The 25,153-nt window shown below is 45.4% G+C and overlaps 1 protein-coding gene across 1 annotated transcript in view; it reads right to left on the reverse strand.

Moving 5' to 3' along the window:
• The window catches only part of LOC135529375 (threonylcarbamoyladenosine tRNA methylthiotransferase-like), a 52,475-nt gene that overhangs the window by 20,573 nt on the left and 6,749 nt on the right, over positions 1–25,153 (reverse strand). Inside the window, exon 3 of the mRNA XM_064958147.1 lies at positions 16,595–16,759. Within this exon, the coding sequence (XP_064814219.1) occupies positions 16,595–16,759 (165 nt within the window). The remainder of the gene's footprint in view (positions 1–16,594; positions 16,760–25,153) is intronic.

Here is a 25,153-nt window from a genome sequence, read left to right on the forward strand (position 1 = left end):
GGACCAGCCTTGGTGTCCATGACAACACACTATAGTGGATAGAATGATTATAGAAGGTACCAGCCTTGGTGTCCATGACAACACACTATAGTGGATAGAATGATTATAGAATGTACCAGCCTTAGTGTCCATGACAACACACTATAGTGGATAGAATGATTATAGAAGGGACCAGCCTTGGTGTCCATGACAACACACCATAGTGGATAGAATGATTATAGAAAGGACAAGCCTTGGTGTCCATGACAACACACCATAGTGGATAGAATGATTATAGAAGGGACACACAACACATCTATCATGGATAGAATGATTATAGAAGGGACCAGTCAGTCCCCATGACAGACACCATAGTGGATAAATGATTATCCAGTCAGTCCCCATGACAGACACATCATATGGATAAATGATTCCAGTCAGTCCCCACACAGACACATCGTCATGGTAAAGTCTCCAGTCAGTCCCCACACAGACACATCGTCATGGTAAAGTCTCCAGTCAGTCCCCACACAGACACATCGTCATGGTAAAGTCTCCAGTCAGTCCCCACACAGACACATCGTCATGGTAAAGTCTCCAGTCAGTCCCCACACAGACACATCGTCATGGTAAAGTCTCCAGTCAGTCCCCACACAGACACATCGTCATGGTAAAGTCTCCAGTCAGTCCCCACACAGACACATCGTCATGGTAACGTTTCCAGTCAGTCCCCACACAGACACATCGTCATGGTAAAGTCTCCAGTCAGTCCCCACACAGACACATCGTCATGGTAAAGTCTCCAGTCAGTCCCCACACAGACACATCGTCATGGTAAAGTCTCCAGTCAGTCCCCACACAGACACATCGTCATGGGAAAGTCTCCAGTCAGTCCCCACACAGACACATCGTCATGGTAAAGTCTCCAGTCAGTCCCCACACAGACACATCGTCATGGTAAAGTCTCCAGTCAGTCCCCACACAGACACATCGTCATGGTAAAGTCTCCAGTCAGTCCCCACACAGACACATCGTCATGGGAAAGTCTCCAGTCAGTCCCCACACAGACACATCGTCATGGTGACGTTTCCAGTCAGTCCCCACACAGACACATCGTCATGGGAAAGTCTCCAGTCAGTCCCCACACAGACACATCGTCATGGGAAAGTCTCCAGTCAGTCCCCACACAGACACATCGTCATGGTAAAGTCTCCAGTCAGTCCCCACACAGACACATCGTCATGGTAAAGTCTCCAGTCAGTCCCCACACAGACACATCGTCATGGTAAAGTCTCCAGTCAGTCCCCACACAGACACATCGTCATGGTAAAGTCTCCAGTCAGTCCCCACACAGACACATCGTCATGGTAAAGTCTCCAGTCAGTCCCCACACAGACACATCGTCATGGTAAAGTCTCCAGTCAGTCCCCACACAGACACATCGTCATGGTAAAGTCTCCAGTCAGTCCCCACACAGACACATCGTCATGGTAAAGTCTCCAGTCAGTCCCCACACAGACACATCGTCATGGTAAAGTCTCCAGTCAGTCCCCACACAGACACATCGTCATGGTAAAGTCTCCAGTCAGTCCCCACACAGACACATCGTCATGGTAAAGTCTCCAGTCAGTCCCCACACAGACACATCGTCATGGGAAAGTCTCCAGTCAGTCCCCACACAGACACATCGTCATGGTAAAGTCTCCAGTCAGTCCCCACACAGACACATCGTCATGGTGACGTCTCCAGTCAGTCCCCACACAGACACATCGTCATGGTAAAGTCTCCAGTCAGTCCCCAACAGACACATCGTCATGGTAAAGTCTCCAGTCAGTCCCCACACAGTCAGTCAGTCCCCACACAGACACATCGTCATGGTAAAGTCTCCAGTCAGTCCCCACACAGACACATCGGCAACACAAAACTCCAGTCAGTCCCCACAGACACATTGTTTCCAGTCAGTCCCCAACAGACACATCAGTCATGGTAAAGTCTCCAGTCAGTCCCCCAATGACACATTGTCATGGGTAAAGTCTCCAGTCAGTCCCCAGTGAGGGACATCATGGTAAAGTCTCCAGTCAGTCCCCACACAGACACATCGTCAGGTAAAGTCTCCAGTCAGTCCCCACACAGGAGGACATCGTATGGTAAAGTTCCAGTCAGTCCCCACACAGGACACATCGTCATGGTAAAGTCTCCAGTCAGTCCCCACACAGACACATCGGACATGGTAAAAGGGTTCCAGTCAGTCCCCAGGGACAGACACATCGAAGGGTTAAGTCTCCAGTCAGTCCCCAGGGGAGTCTAGACACATCGACAGGTAAAAGTTCCAGTCAGTCCCCACACAGACAAGGGTTATGGGAAAGTGTGTTTTGACAGGAGGGCAGACTGAGAATGTTTGTTTAGGGACAGGAGGACAGGTAGTGGGTTAGTGTGTCTAGGGACAGGTGTGTGGTAGACAAGGGTTAGGGGAGTCTGGGGACAAAACATAAAGAGAAGGGTTAGGGTAGTTTGAACAGACAGCATCAGTCAGAAAGGGTTACCAGTCTGGGACCAATGACAAGGTTGTCTACTGGGTTGAGAACACAATGATGTCATAGTGAGGGAGGACAGGTAGAGAAGGGTTAGGGGGAGTCTAGGGACAGGAGGACAGGTAGAGAAGGGTTAGGGGGAGTCTAGGGACAGGAGGACAGGTAGAGAAGGGTTAGGGGGAGTCTAGGGACAGGAGGACAGGTAGAGAAGGGTTAGGGGGAGTCTAGGGACAGGAGGACAGGTAGAGAAGGGTTAGGGGAGTCTAGGGACAGGAGGACAGGTAGAGAAGGGTTAGGGGAGTCTAGGGACAGGAGGACAGGTAGAGAAGGGTTAGGGGAGTCTAGGGACAGGAGGACAGGTAGAGAAGGGTTAGGGGGAGTCTAGGGACAGGAGGACAGGTAGAGAAGGGTTAGGGGGAGTCTAGGGACAGGAGGACAGGTAGAGGAGGGTTAGGGGAGTCTAGGGACAGGAGGACAGGTAGAGGAGGGTTAGGGGGAGTCTAGGGACAGGAGGACAGGTAGAGAAGGGTTAGGGGAGTCTAGGGACAGGAGGACAGGTAGAGGAGGGTTAGGGGGTCTGGGGACAGGAGGACAGGTAGAGAAGGGTTAGGGGAGTCTAGGGACAGGAGGACAGGTAGAGAAGGGTTAGGGGAGTCTAGGGACAGGAGGACAGGTAGAGAAGGGTTAGGGGAGTCTAGGGACAGGAGGACAGGTAGAGGAGGGTTAGGGGGAGTCTAGGGACAGGAGGACAGGTAGAGAAGGGTTAGGGGAGTCTAGGGACAGGAGGACAGGTAGAGAAGGGTTAGGGGGTGTCTTAGGGACAGGAGGACAGGTAGAGAAGGGTTAGGGGAGTCTAGGGACAGGAGGACAGGTAGAGAAGGGTTAGGGGAGTCTAGGGACAGGAGGACAGGTAGAGAAGGGTTAGGGGGAGTCTAGGGACAGGAGGACAGGTAGAGAAGGGTTAGGGGGTGTTTAGGGACAGGAGGACAGGTAGAGAAGGGTTAGGGGAGTCTAGGGACAGGAGGACAGGTAGAGAAGGGTTAGGGGGAGTCTAGGGACAGGAGGACAGGTAGAGAAGGGTTAGGGGGAGTCTAGGGACAGGAGAACAGGTAGAGAAGGGTTAGGGGGAGTCTAGGGACAGGAGGACAGGTAGAGAAGGGTTAGAGTGAGTCTAGGGACAGGAGGACAGGTAGAGAAGGGTTAGGGGGAGTCTAGGGACAGGAGGACAGGTAGAGGAGGGTTAGGGGGAGTCTAGGGACAGGAGGACAGGTAGAGAAAGACTGGGGCATGACAACGACCAGAAGTGGAGTGAATATTAATCGCTTCCTTTTTATTTCGGTGGACAGTAGCAGTTGTCTTCTCTGTTTTACCAGCCTGCACCTCCCCAAATCAGGTGGGTTTTCTGCTTTTAAACTAAAATGACCAGAAGTTGAAATACCAAGCTCAATCAAATCAACGTTTATTGGTCCCGAACCCAGGTTTTCAGATGTTATCGCAGGTGCAGGGAAATGCGTTTGTTTCTAGCTGTCGAGATGTCGTTGACTATATATGAACACGAGATATGGACTTAAGAGGAGCCTTCGCTACCGACAGTGTGAATATCAAAATCACCATTAATCTCTACTACTTCTCTTACAGTGAATCTAAAGGAAGCGTGACCGAGCTGCTCCTCCATACACACGACAAGGAGGACCATCCCACAACCCCTTTTCATCTTCGTGTGGTGAAATAAGCAGCAACAATATACCGCTTAGCTTTCCCATATCCCAAATGCCCCTGCTCCATTCAACATCAATACCACGAGGCACCTCTGTCAGACCTGTAATCACAGCTCTGTACGGGGCTGGCATGACAGATCAACAGACAGGGTAAAGGCTCTGTATGGGGCTGGCATGACAGATCAACAGACAGGGTAGAGGCTCTGTATGGGGCTGGCATGACAGATCAACAGACAGGGTAGAGGCTCTGTATGGGGCTGGCATGACAGATCAACAGACAGGGTAAAGGCTCTGTATGGGGCTGGCATGACAGATCAACAGACAGGGTAGAGGCTCTGTATGGGGCTGGCATGACAGATCAACAGACAGGGTAAGGCTCTGTACGGGGCTGGCATGACAGATCAACAGACAGGGTAGAGGCTCTGTATGGGGCTGGCATGACAGATCAGCAGACAGGGTAGAGGCTCTGTATGGGGCTGGCATGACAGATCAACAGACAGGGTAAAGGCTCTGTATGGGGCTGGCATGACAGATCAACAGACAGGGTAGAGGCTCTGTACGGGGCTGGCATGACAGATCAACAGACAGGGTAAAGGCTCTGTATGGGGCTGGCATGACAGATCAACAGACAGGGTAAAGGCTCTGTATGGGGCTGGCATGACAGATCAACAGACAGGGTAAAGGCTCTGTATGGGGCTGGCATGACAGATCAACAGACAGGGTAGAGGCTCTGTATGGGGCTGGCATGACAGATCAGCAGACAGGGTAAAGTGTGTCTTCCAACCGGCTAGTCATCATGGCTGATACAGTCTAGAAGACAGGAGAGAGGAGGACGTAAACGGATCTGATCCAGTTTCTCCTATTCCAGACCTTTGCCACCTCGTTGTGTCCCCGTGCCATACACTGTGTCCGTGTGTGTGCGCGCGCGCGTGCGTTAAAAGTGTGTGTGTTTGTAGAGAGAGCTTGTGAATGTGTGTAATGGGTTTCCGTCCGTGATGGAACAGGCAGCTAATAGCTTAGCGCTGTGTAGGACATGTAATTGAGGAGAAAACCCTGCCACATTGTGTCACTCCCAGTGATAAACAGCTGTGGTTTTCAACAGTCAAGAGGAGAGAGAGGCTGCATCCCAAATGGCACATTATATAGTTCACTACGTTGAACTACTCCGGTCTGCAGTGGTGCACTACATAGGGAATAGGGCGTCATTTGGGACAGAGACAGAGAAACCCTTTCTGGAGCTAAACAGGTTCACTTAAGAGGCGTCAGAGGCTGTTTACTGCCTGGCAGGAAGGTTGTAGCTAACTGCTGTAAAACCCTAACTAATAGGTATGGCTGTAGCTAGCTGCTAAAGTTCTCTAACTAATAGGTATGGTTGTAGCTAACTGCTGTAGTACCCTAACTAATAGGTATGGCTGTAGCTAGCTGCTAAAGTCCTCTAACTAATAGGTATGGTTGTAGCTAGCTGCTAAAGTTCTCTAACTAATAGGTATGGTTGTAGCTAGCTGCTAAAGTTCTCTAACTAATAGGTATGGTTGTAGCTAGCTGCTAAAGTTCTCTAACTAATAGGTACGGTTGTAGCTAGCTGCTAAAGTTAAAGTAACAACACCTGCACAGGGTTAATCCACACGTCTTCAGGTCAGATGGTTTAGTCCGCACGTCTTCAGGTCAGATGGTTTAGTCCGCACGTCTTCAGGTCAGATGGTTTAGTCCACACGTCTTCAGGTCAGATGGTTTAGTCCACACGTCTTCAGGTCAGATGGTTTAGTCCACACGTCTTCAGGTCAGATGGTTTAGTCCACACGTCTTCAGGTCAGATGGTTTAGTCCAGATGGTTTAGTCCACGTCTTCAGGTCAGATGGTTTAGTCCACACGTCTTCAGGTCAGATGGTTTAGTCCACACGTCGTCAGGTCAGATGGTTTAGTCCACACGTCTTCAGGTCAGATGGTTTAGTCCACACGTCTTCAGGTCAGATGGTTTAGTCCAAACGTCTTCAGGTCAGATGGTTTAGTCCGCACGTCTTCAGGTCAGATGGTTTAGTCCGCACGTCTTCAGGTCAGATGGTTTAGTCCGCACGTCTTCAGGTCAGATGGTTTAGTCCACACGTCTTCAGGTCAGATGGTTTAGTCCACACGTCTTCAGGTCAGATGGTTTAGTCGTCTTCAGGTCAGATGGTTTAGTCCACACGTCTTCAGGTCAGATGGTTTAGTCCACACGTCTTCAGGTCAGATGGTTTAGTCCACACGTCTTCAGGTCAGATGGTTTAGTCCACACGTCTTCAGGTCAGATGGTTTAGTCCACACGTCTTCAGGTCAGATGGTTTAGTCCACATGTCTTCAGGTCAGATGGTTTAGTCCACACGTCTTCAGGTCAGATGGTTTAGTCCACAAGTCCTTCAAGGTCAGATGGTTTTGACCAAGACCTCTCGCATGTCAGCTTTTATAAATCCCTGATCAGTCAGATTTCCCAACCTGGTTTACTGTCACTAAAAACACCTGACTGTCACTAAAAATCCTGGTCACTAAAAATGGTTTGACTGTCACTAAAAACACCTGACTGTCACTAAAAACACCTGCAGGTCAACCTGACTGTCACTAAAACACCTGCATTGATGGTTTGAGATTCCTGTCAACCTGACTGTCACTAAAAACACCTGCATTGTGAGATTCCTGTCCAACCTGACTGTCACTAAAAACACCTGCACTGTGAGATTCTGACTCACTAAAAACACCTGCATTTGAGTTTCATAACTGTCACTAAAAACTGTTTTGACCAACCTGACTGTCACTAAAAACACCTGCACTGTGAGATTCTGTTTATAAATCCCTGACTGTCACTAAAAACACCTGCACTCACAGACCACTAAAAACACCTGCACTGTGAGATTCCTGTCAACCTGACTGTCACTAAAAACACCTGACTGTCACTAAAAACACCCGTGAGATTCCTGTCACTAAAAACACCTGACTGTCACTAAAAACACCTGCACTGTCAACCTGACTGTCACTAAAAACACCTGCACTGTGAGATTCACTAAAAAAACACCTGACTGTCACTAAAAACACCTGACTGTCACTAAAAACACCTGCACTGTGAGATTCTGTCAACCTGACTGTCACTAAAAACACCTGCACTGTGAGATTCCTGTCCAACCTGTCACTAAAAACACCTGCACTGTTCCTGTCCAACCTGACTGTCACTAAAAACACCTGACTGTCACTAAAAACACCTGACTGTCACCTAAAAAAACACCTGCACTGTGAGATTCCTGTCCAACTGTCACTAAAAACACCTGCACTGTGAGATTCCTGTCCAACCTGACTCACTAAAAACACCTGCACTGTGAGATTCCTGTCCAACCTGACTGTCACTAAAAACACCTGCACTGTGAGATTCTGAACTAAAAACACCTGCACTGTGAGATTCTGTCAACTAAAAAAACACCTGCACCTGTTCAAACTGACTGTCACTAAAACACCTGGACTGTGAGATTCCTGTTCAGTCACTGAGCTGAAGCACTATCATACAACCATCCCACTTACTGCGCCTCCACTCTACTGTAAAGCCCTTTTAAACAAAACAGATATTATGTTAATATTATTAATTGCCTAAAGCCCCTAGGAAGAGAGAGAGAGATAGATAGAGACAGAGAGAGACAGACAGAGAGAGAGAGAGGGAGAGAGACAGTCAGAGAGAGAGAGACAGTCAGAGAGAGAGAGACAGAGAGAGACAGAGAGAGACAGAGAGAGACAGAGAGAGACAGAGAGAGACAGAGAGAGGGAGAGACAGACAGAGAGACAGTCAGAGACAGAGAGAGGGAGAGACAGACAGAGACAGTCAGAGAGAGAGAGACAGACAGAGACAGACAGACAGAGAGAGACAGTCAGAGAGAGAGAGACAGAGAGAGGGAGAGACAGGTGAGTGAGGGTTCTCGATCAGCAATTTAGAAGTGATACGGCTGGCTAAACTGTCACTATTTTTCTTGCGTATGTTAATCTGGGAGCTCGGTGTTATTTTTCACAGGAGCAGCGCCTGAACATTTGTACTGCAGGAAAGGCCATCAAATGATGCTCAGAAATGTGATACACATTTTAATTTCACACTCCATCAGGTTTTACAGCCCGAGCTGTAGCCGGGCAGTGCTGTGGCAGGCAAGGAACAGAACATAACGTTAAGCCTGCGTCCTGAATGGTACCCTATTCATATATATGGAAGAGCGGGTCCAAAGTAGTCCACGATATAGGGAATAGGGTGCTATTTGGGACGGGTTCAGAGCGTCTGGCAGCCAGCCATCTCACCCGACGTTCACCAACCAACAAACCATCAGGCTCTCTCTCATGCTATGACATCATGTTCTTAAAAGTTCACCACCAAAACTCTTTTCTCTCTGTAAAAAAATGAACCTTATAAACAACACTTGGACATGTCTGAAATGGCTCCCTATTCTCCATAGTGTCTGAAATGGCTCCCTATTCTCTATATAGTGTCTGAAATGGCTCCCTATTCTATTCTCTATATAATCTCCATATAGTGTCTGAAATGGCTCCCTATTCTCCATAGTGTCTGAAATGGCTCCATGTTCTCCATATATAGTGTCTGAAATGGCTCCCTGTTCTCCATACAGTGTCTGAAATGGCTCCCTATTCTCAATAGTGTCTGAAATGGCTCCTATTCTCATATAGTGTCTGAAATGGCTCCCTATTCTCTATATAGTGTCTGAAATGGCTCCCTATTCTCATAGTGTCTGAAATGGCTCCATATTCTCCATAGTGTCTGAAATGGCTCCCTATTCTCCATACAGTGTCTGAAATGGCTCCCTATTCTCATATAGTGTCTGAAATGGCTCCATATTCTCCATTCTCTAGTGTCTGAAATGGCTCCCTATTCTCTATATAGTGTCTGAAATGGCTCCCTACTCCATTCTCATTCTCCATAGTGTCTGAAATGGCTCCCTATTCTCAATATAGTGTCTGAAATGGCTCCCTATTCTCCATAGTGTCTGAAATGGCTCCCTGTTCTATTCTCTCCCTATATAGTGTCTGAAATGGCTCCATATTCTCCATAGTGTCTGAAATGGCTCCCTATTCTCCATTCTCTCCCTATTCTCCATAGTGTCTGAAATGGCTCCCTATTCTCTATATAGTGTCTGAAATGGCTCCTAGTGTCTGAAATGGCTCCATTCTCCATTCTCCACAGTGTCTGAAATGGCTCCCTCTCATATAGTGTCTGAAATGGCTCCCTATTCTCCATATAGTGTCTGAAATGGCTCCCTATTCTCCTCTATATAGTGTCTGAAATGGCTCCTATTCTCTATATAGTGTCTGAAATTCATATAGTGTCTGAAATGGCTCCCTATTCTCATATAGTGTCTGAAATGGCTCCCTATTCTCAACAGTGTCTGAAATGGCTCCCTATTCTCCATAGTGTCTGAAATGGCTCCCTATTCTCCATAGTGTCTGAAATGGCTCCCTATTCTCAATAGTGTCTGAAATGGCTCCCTATTCTCTATATAGTGTCTGAAATGGCTCCCTATTCTCATATAGTGTCTGAAATGGCTCCCTATTCTCTATTCTCATTCTCCATAGTGTCTGAAATGGCTCCCTATTCTCCATAGTGTCAGTGTCTGAAATGGCTCCCTATTCTCCATATATAGTGTCTGAAATGGCTCCCTATTCTCCATAGTGTCTGAAATGGCTCCCTATTCTCCATAGTGTCTGAAATGGCTCCCTGTTCTCAATAGTGTCTGAAATGGCTCCCTATTCTCCACAGTGTCTGAAATGGCTCCCTATTCTCTATATAGTGTCTGAAATGGCTCCCTCCATATAGTGTCTCTCCTATTCTCTATATAGTGTCTGAAATGTGTCTGAAATGGCTCCCTATTCTCATATAGTGTCTGAAATGGCTCCCTATTCTCCCTGTTCTCAACAGTGTCTGAAATGGCTCACTATTCTCCACAGTGTCTGAAATGGCTCCCTATTCTCCACATTCTCCATAGTGTCTGAAATGGCTCCCTATTCTCATATAGTGTCTGAAATGGCTCCCTATTCTCATAGTGTCAGTGTCTGAAATGGCTCCCTGTTCTCTCCATACAGTGTCTGAAATGGCTCCCTGTTCTCCATATATTGCCCCTCTCTATATAGTGTCTGAAATGCCCCTATTCTCCATAACTCCTCTAACATCTAATCAAATGACTACCCAGACTATTTGCATTGCCCCCCCTCCCTACCTCTTTAGTGTTGCTGCTACTCTCTGTTATTATCTATGCATAGTCACTTTAATAACTCTACCTACATGTACATATTACCTCAATACCGGTGCATTGACTCTGTACCCCCCTGTATATAGTGTCCTCCACATTGACTCTGTAGTGTCTGAAATGGCTCACCCTGTATATAGCCTCCACATTGACTCTGTAAATGGCTCCATTCTCCATATAAATGCCTCCACATTGACTCTATACCCCCTGTATATAGCCTCCACATTGACTCTGTACCCATATAGTGTACCCCCTGTGTCTGATATATATAGCCTCCACATTGACTCTGTGGCTCCCTATTCTCCATAGTGTCTGAAATGGCCCCTGTATATAGCCTCCACATTGACTCTGTGTCTGAAATGGTACCCCCATGTGTCTAGAAATGGCTCCACATTGACTCTGTACCGGTCTGAAATGGCCCCTGTTCTCCATATGTCTGAGCCTCCACATTGACTCTGTACTGAAATGGTACCCCTGTATATAGCCTCCACTTTGACTCTGTTCCGTGTAAATGGCCCCCTGTATATATAGAGCCTCCACATTGACTCTGTACCGGTACCCCTGTATATAGCCTCCACATTGACTCTGTTCTCACCGGGCTCCCTGTTCTCACAGTGTCCCCCTGTATAAATGGCCTCCACATTGACTCTGTTCTCAACAGTGTAAATACCCTGTATATAGCCTCCACATTGACTCTGTACAGGTACCCCCTGTATATAGCCTCCACATTGACCCCCTGTACCAGGCATTGACTCTGTACCCCCTGTATATAGCCTCCACATTGACTCTGTACCGGTACCCCCTGTATATAGCCTCCACATTGACTCTGTACCGGTACCCCCTGTATATAGCCTCCACATTGACTCAGTACCGGTACCCCCTGTATATAGCCTCCACATTGACTCTGTACCGGTACCCCCTGTATATAGCCTCCACATTGACTCCCCTGTATATAGTACCGGTACCCCCTGTATAGAGCCTCCACATTGACTCTGTACCGGTACCCCCTGTATATAGCCTCCACATTGACTCTGTACCGGTACCCCCTGTATATAGCCTCCACATTGACTCTGTACCGGTACCCCCTGTATAGAGCCTCCACATTGACTCTGTACCGGTACCCCCTGTATATAGCCTCCACATTGACTCTGTACCGGTACCCCCTGTATATAGCCTCCACATTGACTCTGTACCGGTACCCCCTGTATAGAGCCTCAACACTGACTCTGTACCGGTCCACTCCCTGTATATAGCCTCCACATTGACTCTGTACCGGTACCCCCTGTATATAGCCTCCACATTGACTCTGTACCGGTACCCCCTGTATATAGCCTCCACATTGACTCTGTACCGGTACCCCTGTATAGAGCCTCCACATTGACTCTGTACCCCCTGGCCTACATTGACCCTGTATATAGCCTCCATATTGACTCTGTACCGGTACCCCCTGTATATAGTCTCCACATTGACTCTGTACCGGTACCCCCTGTATATAGCCTCCACATTGACTCTGTACCGTAACACCCTGTATATAGCCTCCACATTGACTCTGTACCGGTACCCCCTGTATAGAGCCTCCACATTGACTCTGTACCGGTACCCCCTGTATATAGCCTCCACATTGACTCTGTACCGGTACCCCCTGTATATAGCCTCCACATTGACTCTGTACCGGTACCCCCTGTATATAGCCTCCACATTGACTCTGTACCGGTACCCCCTGTATAGAGAGCCCTGGCTCTGATCTGACCACATCTTAGCCTGCAGACCCCACATGACTCAAACCCACACTGACTCTGTACCGGTATGTATATAGCCTCCAATGTGACTCTGTACAGGTCAGGCTACATTGACTTGTGCACCTCCATGTCTGTCTATGTTTGTAAACACTGCTGTATAGAGCTGTCTGAGTGTGTTGACTGCACCTAATGTAATGGGAAAAAACAGGTACTTCCCCCTGTACTAACTTCTTCCACATTCTGTAATACTCTGTATATAGCCTCCATATTTCACTTTACATTTTAAAGATATCTGAAATAATAAACCTTAAATTGACTCTGTAGATTCTTTTTGTAATTGAGTAGATGACTCTGTACAGAAGGGCTCTGAGTGATTAACAGGTGAACCATCTAGTGAAGGACCTGCAGGCTGATAGATAGTATTTAAGGCATCATCTAGTGAAGGACCTGTCAGGCAGATAGACAGTACCCCTTAAGGCATCATCTGAGTGAAGGACCCTGTCAGGCAGATAGACTCTGTATTTAAGGCATCATCTAGTGAAGGACCTGTCAGGCAGATAGATAGTACTTAAGGCATCATCTAGTGAAGGACCTGTCAGGCAGATAGACAGTATTTAAGGCATCATCTATGTTTGAAGGACCTGTCAGGCTGATAAACAGTATTTAAGGCATCATCTAGTGAAGGACCTGCCATTTTAAAGCTGATAGATTATTTTTTACTTAAGGCATCATCTAGTGAAGGACCTGCCAGGCTGATAGACAGTATTTAAGGCATCATCTAGTGAAGGACCTGTCAGGCAGATAGACAGTATTTAAGGCATCATCTAGTGAAGGACCTGCCAGGCAGATAGACAGTATTTAAGGCATCATCTAGTGAAGGACCTGTCAGGCAGATAGACAGTATTTAAGGCATCATCTAGTGAAGGACCTGTCAGGCAGATAGACAGTATTTAAGGCATCATCTAGTGAAGGACCTGTCAGGCAGATAGATAGTATTTAAGGCATCATCTAGTGAAGGACCTGTCAGGCTGATAGACAGTATTTAAGGCATCATCTAGTGAAGGACCTGTCAGGCAGATAGATAGTATTTAAGGCATCATCTAGTGAAGGACCTGTCAGGCAGATAGACAGTATTTAAGGCATCATCTAGTGAAGGACCTGTCAGGCAGATAGACAGTATTTAAGGCATCATCTAGTGAAGGACCTGTCAGGCAGATAGATAGTATTTAAGGCATCATCTAGTGAAGGACCTGTCAGGCTGATAGACAGTACTTAAGGCATCATCTAGTGAAGGACCTGTCAGGCAGATAGACAGTATTTAAGGCATCATCTAGTGAAGGACCTGTCAGGCAGATAGACAGTATTTAAGGCATCATCTAGTGAAGGACCTGTCAGGCTGATAGACAGTATTTAAGGCATCATCTAGTGAAGGACCTGTCAGGCAGATAGACAGTATTTAAGGCATCATCTAGTGAAGGACCTGTCAGGTTGATAGACAGTATTTAAGGCATCATCTAGTGAAGGACCTGTCAGGCTGATGGGTAGATTTAAGGCATCATCTAGTGAAGGACCTGTCAGGCAGATAGACAGTATTTAAGGCATCATCTAGTGAAGGACCTGTCAGGATGATAGACAGTATTTAAGGCATCATCTAGTGAAGGACCTGTCAGGCTGATAGACAGTATTTAAGGCATCATCTAGTGAAGGACCTGTCAGGTAGATAGACAGTATTTAAGGCATCATCTAGTGAAGGACCTGTCAGGTAGATAGACAGTATTTAAGGCATCATCTAGTGAAGGACCTGTCAGGCAGATAGACAGTATTTAAGGCATCATCTAGTGAAGGACCTGTCAGGTAGATAGATAGTACTTAAGGCTCCATTTATAAAAGCAGTGATTAAAGTGATTAAAAGATGGAGTGGTCTGCCCTACTGCCTGTCTGTCCCGTCCGTGAATTCTATCTAAGAACTATTGTAGGGAGGAACAGATGGCCTCGGAGCAGACACAGTGTGAGTTCAGAATCTGGCACCCAATTCCCTACTGTATATAGTAGGACTACTTTAGGCCAATAGTCAATGAGGCTGAGAGAGGAGAGTTTCACTAGCAGATTCATTTAAGCATCTCTAGAGAGCCTAAATCAAGTCCTTCATTCTACCAGACACTCCGGAGTGGACTAGTCTTATCTATTCAGATTGGTGTTGTCACCATTCCAGTGTCACCATTCCAGTGTCATTCCATTCCATTCCAGTGTCACCATTCAGTGTCACCATTCCAATGTCACCATTCCAGTGTCACCATTCCAATGTCACCATTCCAGTGTCAACATTCCAGTGTCACCATTCCAATGTCACCATTCCAGTGTCACCATTCAACATTCCAATGTCACCATTCCAGTGTCACCATTCCAGTGTCACCATTCCAATGTCACCATTCCAATGTCACCATTCCAGTGTCACCATTCCAATGTCACCATTCCAATGTCACCATTCCACCATCCTGTTCGGCAAAAAAAGAAACATGAAGCAGACTCAAATCTATGCTCCTTTAAAACCTACTTTTGTAAATAAAATACTGTGTGCTATAGCTTTCAAAAATAAACGAAATGTGACTCTGGGTGACAAGATAAGGAAGGCTGTTTTGTCCAACATTAAGAAGGTTATTCCTCGAGACATTGAGACCGCTTCCTGTTTTGTTTCCTTGGCTTCCTGGTATCGTGACAACACCAATTCAGGTAGTTACTACCTTCACACTGACTGAATGGTAGACCTTCTCCCCTGTTCATAATGTCTTTTTTTCTGTTAATGCAATTCTTTTATTCACGTATTGCCTTTATTAAACCTGGTAAGCCAATGGGAAGACATGCCCTTTGACGACCTGAGATCGCTCGGCCTACCAGCTTCCTGCTGAAAAGAAAATAGTTGAACCTCAAGCTGAATTCAATAGGGCCATTGATGTGACAGCGCATTACTAGGAAAGACTTCACAGGGTGTTCAGGCCAATTGACGCAGTGAATGAAATGTCATTTCCAAGCCTCAACTAATAGTAATAACAGTCACGTAGTTACGGCTTTCAATCATTTCATTTCACCTTGCACTTTGGTTCCCTGGAAGAAAAGGCAGCTATTGGAGGAACTTGGAGAAACAACTCAGAGTGTGATGGCTGCCCTGAAGTAACCCTGCCAGCCTCAGAGTAAACTGGTTTCAAAGACTCTTTTAGTTCAAGCAGAACAACAATTAAAAACAACAAATCCTATATGGAATGTAACCATTTTGCTGTAGGTCTGTTCCATTGTTAACTTTTGCCGTAGATATTCTCCTGTCTGAGAGAGCTACCACTGTAGCTCTAATGGGAGTTGACAGAGGAGACACAAACACAGTCGTATTGAATAGTAAGTTTTAAGTTCCTCGGCATACACATCACAGACAAACTGAATTGGTCCACTCACACAGACAGCATCGTGAAGAAGGCGCAGCAGCGCCTCTTCAACCTCAGGAGGCTGAAGAAATTCGGCTTGTCACCAAAAGCACTCACAAACTTCTACAGATGCACAATCGAGAGCATCCTGGCGGGCTGTATCACCGCCTGGTACGGCAACTGCTCCGCCCTCAACCGCAAGGCTCTCCAGAGGGTAGTGAGGTCTGCACAACGCATCACCGGGGGCAAACTACCTGCCCTCCAGGAAACCTACACCACCCGATGTTACAGGAAGGCCATAAAGATCATCAAGGACAACAACCACCCGAGCCACTGCCTGTTCACCCCGCTATCATCCAGAAGGCGAGGTCAGTACAGGTGCATCAAAGCTGGGACCGAGAGACTGAAAAACAGCTTCTATCTCAAGGTCATCAGACTGTTAAACAGCCACCACTAACATTGAGTGGCTGCTGCCAACACACTGACTCAACTCCAGCCACTTTAATAATGGGAATTGATGTAAAATATATCACTAGCCACTTTAAACAATGCTACCTTATATAATGTTACTTACCCTACATTATTCATCTCATATGCATACGTATATACTGTACTCTATATCATCGACTGCATCCTTATGTAATACATGTATCACTAGCCACTTTAACTATGCCACTTTGTTTACATACTCATCTCATATGTATATACTGTACTCGATACCATCTACTGTATCTTGCCTATGCTGCTCTGTACCATCACTCATTCATATATCCTTATGTACATATTCTTTATCCCTTTACACTTGTGTGTATAAGACAGTAGTTTTGGAATTGTTAGTTAGATTACTTGTTGGTTATTACTGCATTGTCGGAACGAGAAGCACAAGCATTTCGCTACACTCGCATTAACATCTGCTAACCATGTGTATGTGACGAATACAATTTGATTTGATTTGATTACCTGACTGAGCCCAGACACCTCCCCCTTCTGCAGCGGCTCGGCGACGGAGGGAGTGAACACTACGGAGCCGTCCAGCGGTCTTCCCTTCAGGAAGTGTTTGCCGGCCTCGTAGATCTCCACCTCAATCATCTTCCCCTTGAACTCTGACCTCTTGGGCACCAGCACCTGACGCAGGAAATATGAAATGGGAGGGGGGAATGGGGGTTAGAGGTCAATGTGTGAAAAACTGTTGTCAGAGAAGCATGGTGTAAAACTAGATGATGGATCACCACCCGCTTAGTGTTGTAAACGCCTGGACACTACTGGAGGTTTCTTAAAGTCATGTGGACCAGTTTAAGAGGATTCAAATGTCCTGGTGGTGTTGGATGCCAAGGAGACATGGGGTGACAGGTCGCCTAGTGGGTAGAGTGTAGGGACGGCAGGTAGCCTAGTGGTTAGAGTGGAGGGACGGCAGGTAGCCTAGTGGTTAGAGTATAAGGGCGTCAGGTAGCCTAGTGGTTAGAGTGTAGGGACGACAGGTAGCCTAGTGGTTAGAGTGTAGGGGTGTCACGTAGCCTAGTGGTTAGAGTGTAGGGGCGTCAGGTAGCCTAGTGGTTAGAGTGTAGGGACGTCAGGTAGCCTAGTGGTGAGGGTGTAGCCTAGGGTTAGAGGGGACCGGTAGCCTAGTGGTTAGAGTGTAGGGACGTCAGGTAGCCTAGTGGTTAGAGTGTAGGGACGTCAGGTAGCCTAGTGGTTAGAGTGTAGGGATGTCAGGTAGCCTAGTGGTTAGAGTGTAGGGGCGTCAGGTAGCCTAGTGGTTAGAGTGTAGGGGCGTCAGGTAGCCTAGTGGTTAGAGTGTAGGGATGGCAGGTAGCCTAGTGGTTAGAGCGTAGGGACGGCAGGTAGCCTAGTGGTTAGAGTGTAGGGGCGTCAGGTAGCCTAGTGGTTTGAGTGTTGGACTAGTAACCGAAAGGTTGTAAGATCGAATACCCGAGCTGACAAGGTAAGAAAAATCTGTTGTTCTGCCCCTGACCAAGGCAGTTAACCCACTGTTCCCCTGACCAAGGCAGTTAACCCACTGTTCCCCTGAACAAGGCCAGTTAACCCACTGTTCCCCTGACCAAGGCCAGTTAACCCACTGTTCCCCTGAACAAGGCAGTTAACCCACTGTTCCCCTGAACAAGGCAGTTAACCCACTGTTCCCCCACTGTTCCCCTGACCAAGGCAGTTAACCCACTGTTCCCCTGAACAAGGCCAGTTAACCCACTGTTCCCCTGACCAAGGCCAGTTAACCCACTGTTCCCCTGAACAAGGCAGTTAACCCACTGTTCCCCTGAACAAGGCAGTTAACCCACCGTTCCCCTGAACAAGGCAGTTAACCCACTGTTCCCCTGACCAAGGCAGTTAACCCACTGTTCCCCTGACCAAGGCAGTTAACCCACTGTTCCCCTGACCAAGGCAGTTAACCCACTGTTCCCCTGACCAAGGCAGTTAACCCACTGTTCCCCTGACCAAGGCAGGTTAACCCACTGTTAACCCAACCCACTGTTCCCCTGACCAAGGCAGTTAACCCACTGTTCCCCTGACCAAGGCAGTTAACCCCCCTGACAAGGCAGTTAACCCACTGACCAAGGCAGTTAACCCACCAATGTTCCCCTGACCAAGGCAGTTAACCCACTGTTCCCCTGAACAAGACCCCTGAAGGCAGTTAACCCACTGTTCCCCTGAACAAGTTAACCCACTGTTCCCCTGAACAAGGCTAGTTAACCCACTGTTCCCCTGACCAAGGCCAGTTAACCCACTGTTCCCCTGACCAAGGCAGTTAACCCACTGTTCCCCTGACCAAGGCAGTTAACCCACCGTTCCCCGGTAGGCCGTCATTGTAAATAAGAATTTGTTCTTAACTGACTTGGTTAAATAAAGGTTAAATGACATAATGCCAGTGAAAGGTTTAGAGTTGTCCTCCTCCAGACCCAGTCAATGGGAGTACAGTACAGCAGGGGATGTATTGTTAAACTACACATCAGTGTGCACAGCTTGCTCCTAGCAGCCCCTGGAGTATGGAAACGGGGCTTAGTGTTCCAGCTCGGAACGCTGTGGCATTCCCAGTATTCCCAAGACAGATATAAACCCCGTTCCTTCAAACACATTCCTCCGCTGCTCCCTGAGATTACACACTTATATATGCATTAGGTCCTATAGAAAAGTTGGGATCCAACCTCCACACAATTGGTTTTAAAGATGCTGTACAGAGGAGATTAATCTACAGGGGTTTGGGGTTGTAATGGCCTTCATTATGTTGTGGTTGGTTGGTAGTGTTGGTATTAGCCTGGCATTTAAACTGATTAGCCTGGAATTTACCCCCCCCCTCCACAGCCCCCTTCAACCATCAACAGCACCCCATCCATGGGGGAAGGGGTGGCTGTTGATGGGGGAAGTGGGGGGGCTGTTGATGGGAGGAAGTGGGGGGGCTGTTGATGGGAGGAAGTGGGGGGGACTGTTGATGGGAGGAAGTGGGGGGGGCTGTTGATGGGAGGAAGGGAGGGGGCTGTTGATGGGAGGAAGTGGGGGGCTGTTGATGGGGGGGGGGGGCTGTTGATGGGAGGAAGTGGGGGGCTGTTGATGGGAGGAAGTGGGGGGCTGTTGATGGGATGGGAGGAAGGGAGGGGGCTGTTGATGGGAGGAAGGGAGGGGGCTGTTGATGGGAGGAAGGGGGGGCTGTTGATGGGGGGGGCTGTTGATGGGAGGAAGTGGGGGGTTGATGGGGGGGGGGCTGTTGATGGGAGGAAGGTTGGGGGGGCTGTTGATGGGGGGCTGTTGATGGGAGGAAGGGAGGGGCTGTTGATGGGAGGAAGTGGGGGGCTGTTGATGGGAGGAAGGGAGGGGGCTGTTGATGGGGGGGCTGTTGATGGGAGGAAGGGGGGTTGTTGATGGGAGGAAGGGAGGGGGCTGTTGATGGGAGGATGAGAGGAGGGGGGGGGGCTGTTGATGGGAGGAAGTGGGGGGGCTGTTGATGGGGGGGGCTGTTGATGGGAGGAAGTGGGGGGGGGGCTGTTGATGGGGGGGGCTGTTGATGGGAGGAAGGGAGGGGGCTGTTGATGGGAGGAAGGGGGGGGTGGGGGAAATGACTGTTGAGGGAGAAGGCCTGGCTGTTGATGGGAGATGTCTGAAAGGCCCCGGCTGTTGATGGGAAACTCTATACTATGGGAGAATATCTATACTATATATATATATCTATACTATGGGAGAATATGGGGGGGCTATACTGTATGGGAGGATATCTATACTATATGGGAGAAGTATCTATACTATATATATATATCTATACTGATGGGAGAATATGGGGGCTGTATGATATATCTGTACTGATGGGAGAAGTATCTGTTGATATATGTATATCTATACTATAGGAGAATATCTGTTGATACTATTGATGGGAGGAAGTACTGTTGATGGGGGGGGGACTGTTGATATATATATATATCTATGGGGGAAGGGGGGGGCTGTAGAGAATATCTATACTGTTGATATATATGTACTGATGGGAGGAAGTATCTGTTGATGCTGTTATAGGATATCTGTTGATACTATAGAGTTGATATCTATACTATATATATATCTATACTATAGGCAGAATATGTCTGATAGGCTATATGTTCCATATCTATACTATAAAGAATATCTATACTATATATATATCTATACTATAGAGAATATCTATACTATATATATACTATATATCTATACTATATATATATCTCTATACTATAGAGAATATCTATACTATATATATATCTATACTATATATATATATATACTATAGAGAATATCTATACTATATATATATCTCTATACTATAGAGAATATCTATACCAAAGAGAATATCTATACTATATATATATCTATACTATAGAGAATATCTATACTATAGAGAATATCTATACTATAGATAATATCTATACTATATATATATATATATATATATATATATATATATATATACTATAGAGAATATCTATACTATATATATATATCTATACTATAGAGAATATCTATACTATATATATATATCTATACTATAGAGAATATCTATACTATATATATATCTATACTATAGAGAATATCTATACTATATATATATCTATACTATAGAGAATATCTATACTATATATATATATCTATACTATAGAGAATATCTATACTATATATATATATATATATATATATATACTATAGAGAATATCTATACGATATATATATATATATCTATACTATAGAGAATATCTATACTATAGAGAATATATATATATATATATATATATATATATATATATATATATATCTATACTATATACTATAGAGAATATCTATACTATATATATATATACTATACTATAGAGAATATCTATACTATAGAGAATATCTATACTATATATATATATATATATCTATACTATAGAGAATATCTATAATATATATATATATATATATATCTATACTATAGAGAATATCTATACTATATATATATATATATATACTATATATATATATATCTATACTATAGAGAATATCTATACTATATATATATATATATATATATATCTAAACTAGAGAGAATATCTATACTATATATATATATCTATACTATAGAGAATATCTATACTATATATATATATATCTATACTATAGAGAATATCTATACTATATATATATATATCTATACTATAGAGAATATCTATACTATATATATATATATATATCTATACTATAGAGAATATCTATACTATATATATATATATATATATCTATACTATAGAGAATATCTATACTATATATATATATATCTATACTATAGAGAATATCTATACTATATATATATCTATATTATAGAGAATATATATACTATATATATATATATATATATATATATATATATATATATATATATATATATATATATATATATATCTATACTAAAGAGAATATCTATACTATAGAGAATATCTATACTATATATATATATATATCTATACTATAGAGAATATCTATACTATATATATATCTATACTATAGAGAATATCTATACTATAGAGAATATCTATACTATATATATATATATCTATACTATATATATATCTATACTATAGAGAATATCTATACTATAGAGAATATCTTTGGATCTGACAATTACTTTTTCAATTAACTGGAAAATAAATGTGTTTCCCCTCAACGCTGCTGCCCCTAATTGTCTTATTCTTTCTGTGGCTCTAAATTAAAATTCTTAAGTGTGACAATTGTTTTTTTTTTCCATTCAATTATGTAAAGCGCTCAAGGTCAAACGTTGGCATGTTCTGAGAGAGACGAGCTTTCACATCTCAACTGAACAGAAAACAGGCGGTTGGCTTGACAACGAGAACAAGTCTTCAGTCGTTTCCTTTAGAAATATCTGTATACCATGTACATTAATGAGCCACTCATGACAGAATCCTCATGGGGCGGCAGGGTAGCCTAGTGGTTAGAGCGTTGGACTAGTAACCGGAAGGTTGCGAGTTCAAACCCCCGAGCTGACAAGGTACAAATCTGTCGTTCTGCCCCTGAACAGGCAGTTAACCCACTGTTCCCAGGCCATCATTGAAAATAAGAATTTGTTCTTAACTGACTTGCCTGGTTAAATAAATGTAAAAAAAAAATATGATTAAAATATATGATTTAGTGTGAGGTACTGTTGGGACTTGTTCCCAGTGGACAGCGTTGTAGTTAACTCCAGTTTATAGACATCCTTACCACGTAGTACTGCTCTCATGCCTGTTCAAAGGGTGTCTGGACAACATAAAGATCCTTCCCTCCACACGGGTTATGTAAAGGATGTACAGTGTACTCAGAAAGTATTCAGACCCCTTGACTTCCACACGGGTTATGTAAAGGATGTACAGTGTACTCAGAAAGTATTCAGACCCCTTGACTTCCACACGGGTTATGTAAAGGATGTACAGTGTACTCAGAAAGTATTCAGACCCCTTGACTTTGTTGCGTTACAGCCTTTTTCTAAAATGGATCAAATAAAATAAAAAATCCTCAGCAATCTACACACAATACCCCATAATGACATCACAATACCCCATAATAATACATAATGATGAAGCGAAAACATTTTTTTTTTTGCAAAGGTATAACAAATAAAAAAACAGAAATACCTTTATTTACATAAGAATTCAGACCCTTTGCTATGAGACTCGACATTGAGCTCAGATGCATCCTGTTTCCATTGATCATCCTTGAGATGTTTCTACAACTTGATTGGAGTCCACCTGTGGTAAATTCAATTGATTGGACATGATGTGGAAAGGCACAGACCTGTCTATATAAGGTCCCACAGTTGACAGTGCATGTCAGAGCTAAAACCAAGCCATGAGATCGAAGGAGTTGTCCGTAGCAATCGGAGGATAAGGGTCTTGGTCAGGGAGGAGACCAAAAACCCCATGGTCACTCTGACAGAGCACTAAAGTTCCTCTGTGGAGATGGGAGAACCTTCCAGAAGGCCAACGATCTCTGCAGCATTCCACCAATCAGGCCTTTATGGTAGAGAGGCCAGACGGAAGCCACTCCTCAGTAAAAGGTACATTGACAGCCCCCTTGGAGTTTGCCAAAAGGCACCTAAAGACTCTCAGACCGTGAGAAACAAGATTCTCTGGTCTGATGAAACCAAGATTGAAATCTTTGGCCTAAATGCCAAGCTTCACGTCTGGAGGAAACCTGGCACCATCCCAGAGCGCTCAGGACCTCAGACTGGGGTGAAAGTTCACCTTCATACAGGACAATAACCCTAAGCAGACAGACAAGACAACCCAGGAGTGGCTTCGGGACAAGTCTCTGAAAGTCCTTGAGTGGCCCAGATAGATTCCGGACTTGAATCCGATCGAACATCTCTGGAGAGACCTGAAAATAGTTGTGCATCGACACTCCCCATCCAACCTGACAGAGCTTGAGAGGATCTGCAGAGAAAAATGTGAGAAACTCCCCAAATACAGGTGTGCCAAGCTTGTAGCGACATACCCAAGAAGACTGGAGGCTGTAATCGCTGCCAAAGGTGCTTCAACAAAGTACTGAGTAAAGGGTCATATTTACTTATGTAAATATTGTTTTATTTGTTTTAATATGTTTGTACAAATAAAATAAAAGCATTTTTTGCTTTGTCATTATGGGGTATTGTGTGTAGATTATTTTGTGTAGCTAAAAACTATTCAATTTCAGAATACGGTTGTAACTTAACGAAATATGGAAAAAGTCAAGGGGTCTGAATACTTTCCGAATGCTCTGTATGACCAGGTGAGGCTATATGATAGGGCTGGTGACCAGGTGAGGCTATATGATAGGGCTGGTGACCAGGTGAGTCTATATGATAGGGCTGGTGACCAGGTGAGTCTATATGATAGGGCTGGTGACCAGGTGAGGCTATATGATAGGGCTGGTGACCAGGTGAGGCTATATGATAGGGCTGGTGACCAGGTGAGGCTATATGATAGGGCTGGTGACCAGGTGAGGCTATATGATAGGGCTGGTGACCAGGTGAGGCTATATGACAGGGCTGGTGACCAGGTGAGGCTATATGATAGGGCTGGTGACCAGGTGAGGCTATATGACAGGGCTGGTGACCAGGTGAGGCTATATGATAGGGCTGGTGACCAGATGAGACCAGGTGATAGGGCTGGTGACCAGGTGAGGCTATATGACAGGGCTGGTGACCAGGTGAGGCTATATGATAGGGCTGGTGACCAGGTGAGGCTATATGATAGGGCTGGTGACCAGGTGAGGCTATATGATAGGGCTGGTGACCAGGTGAGTCTATATGATAGGGCTGGTGACCAGGTGAGTCTATATGATAGGACTGGTGACCAGGTGAGGCTATATGATAGGGCTGGTGACCAGGTGAGTATATATGATAGGGCTGGTGACCAGGTGAGGCTATATGATAGGGCTGGTGACCAGGTGAGGCTATATGATAGGGCTGGTGACCAGGTGAGGCTATATGACAGGGCTGGTGACCAGGTGAGGCTATATGATAGGGCTGGTGACCAGGTGAGGCTATATGACAGGGCTGGTGACCAGGTGAGGCTATATGATAGGGCTGGTGACCAGGTGAGGCTATATGACAGGGCTGGTGACCAGGTGAGGCTATATGATAGGGCTGGTGACCAGGTGAGTATATATGATAGGGCTGGTGACCAGGTGAGTCTATATGATAGGGCTGGTGAACAGGTGAGGCTATATGATAGTGCTGGTGACCAGGTGAGGCTATATGATAGGGCTGGTGACCAGGTGAGTCTATATGATAGGGCTGGTGACCAGGTGAGTCTATATGATAGGGCTGGTGACCAGGTGAGTCTATATGATAGGGCTGGTGACCAGGTGAGTCTATATGATAGGGCTGGTGACCAGCTGAGTCTATATGATAGGGCTGGTGACCAGGTGAGTCTATATGATAGGAGTGGACAGAGAGGATGGTGCGTGTGGACTGGGTGGTCGAAGGCAGCCCTTTACCAGTTGATTAAATGATGAAAAAGCGTGTTAAGGCCTGACACG

Source organism: Oncorhynchus masou, unplaced genomic scaffold, assembly GCF_036934945.1.
Source record: "Oncorhynchus masou masou isolate Uvic2021 unplaced genomic scaffold, UVic_Omas_1.1 unplaced_scaffold_1149, whole genome shotgun sequence".
NCBI classification, from domain to species: domain Eukaryota; kingdom Metazoa; phylum Chordata; class Actinopteri; order Salmoniformes; family Salmonidae; genus Oncorhynchus; species Oncorhynchus masou.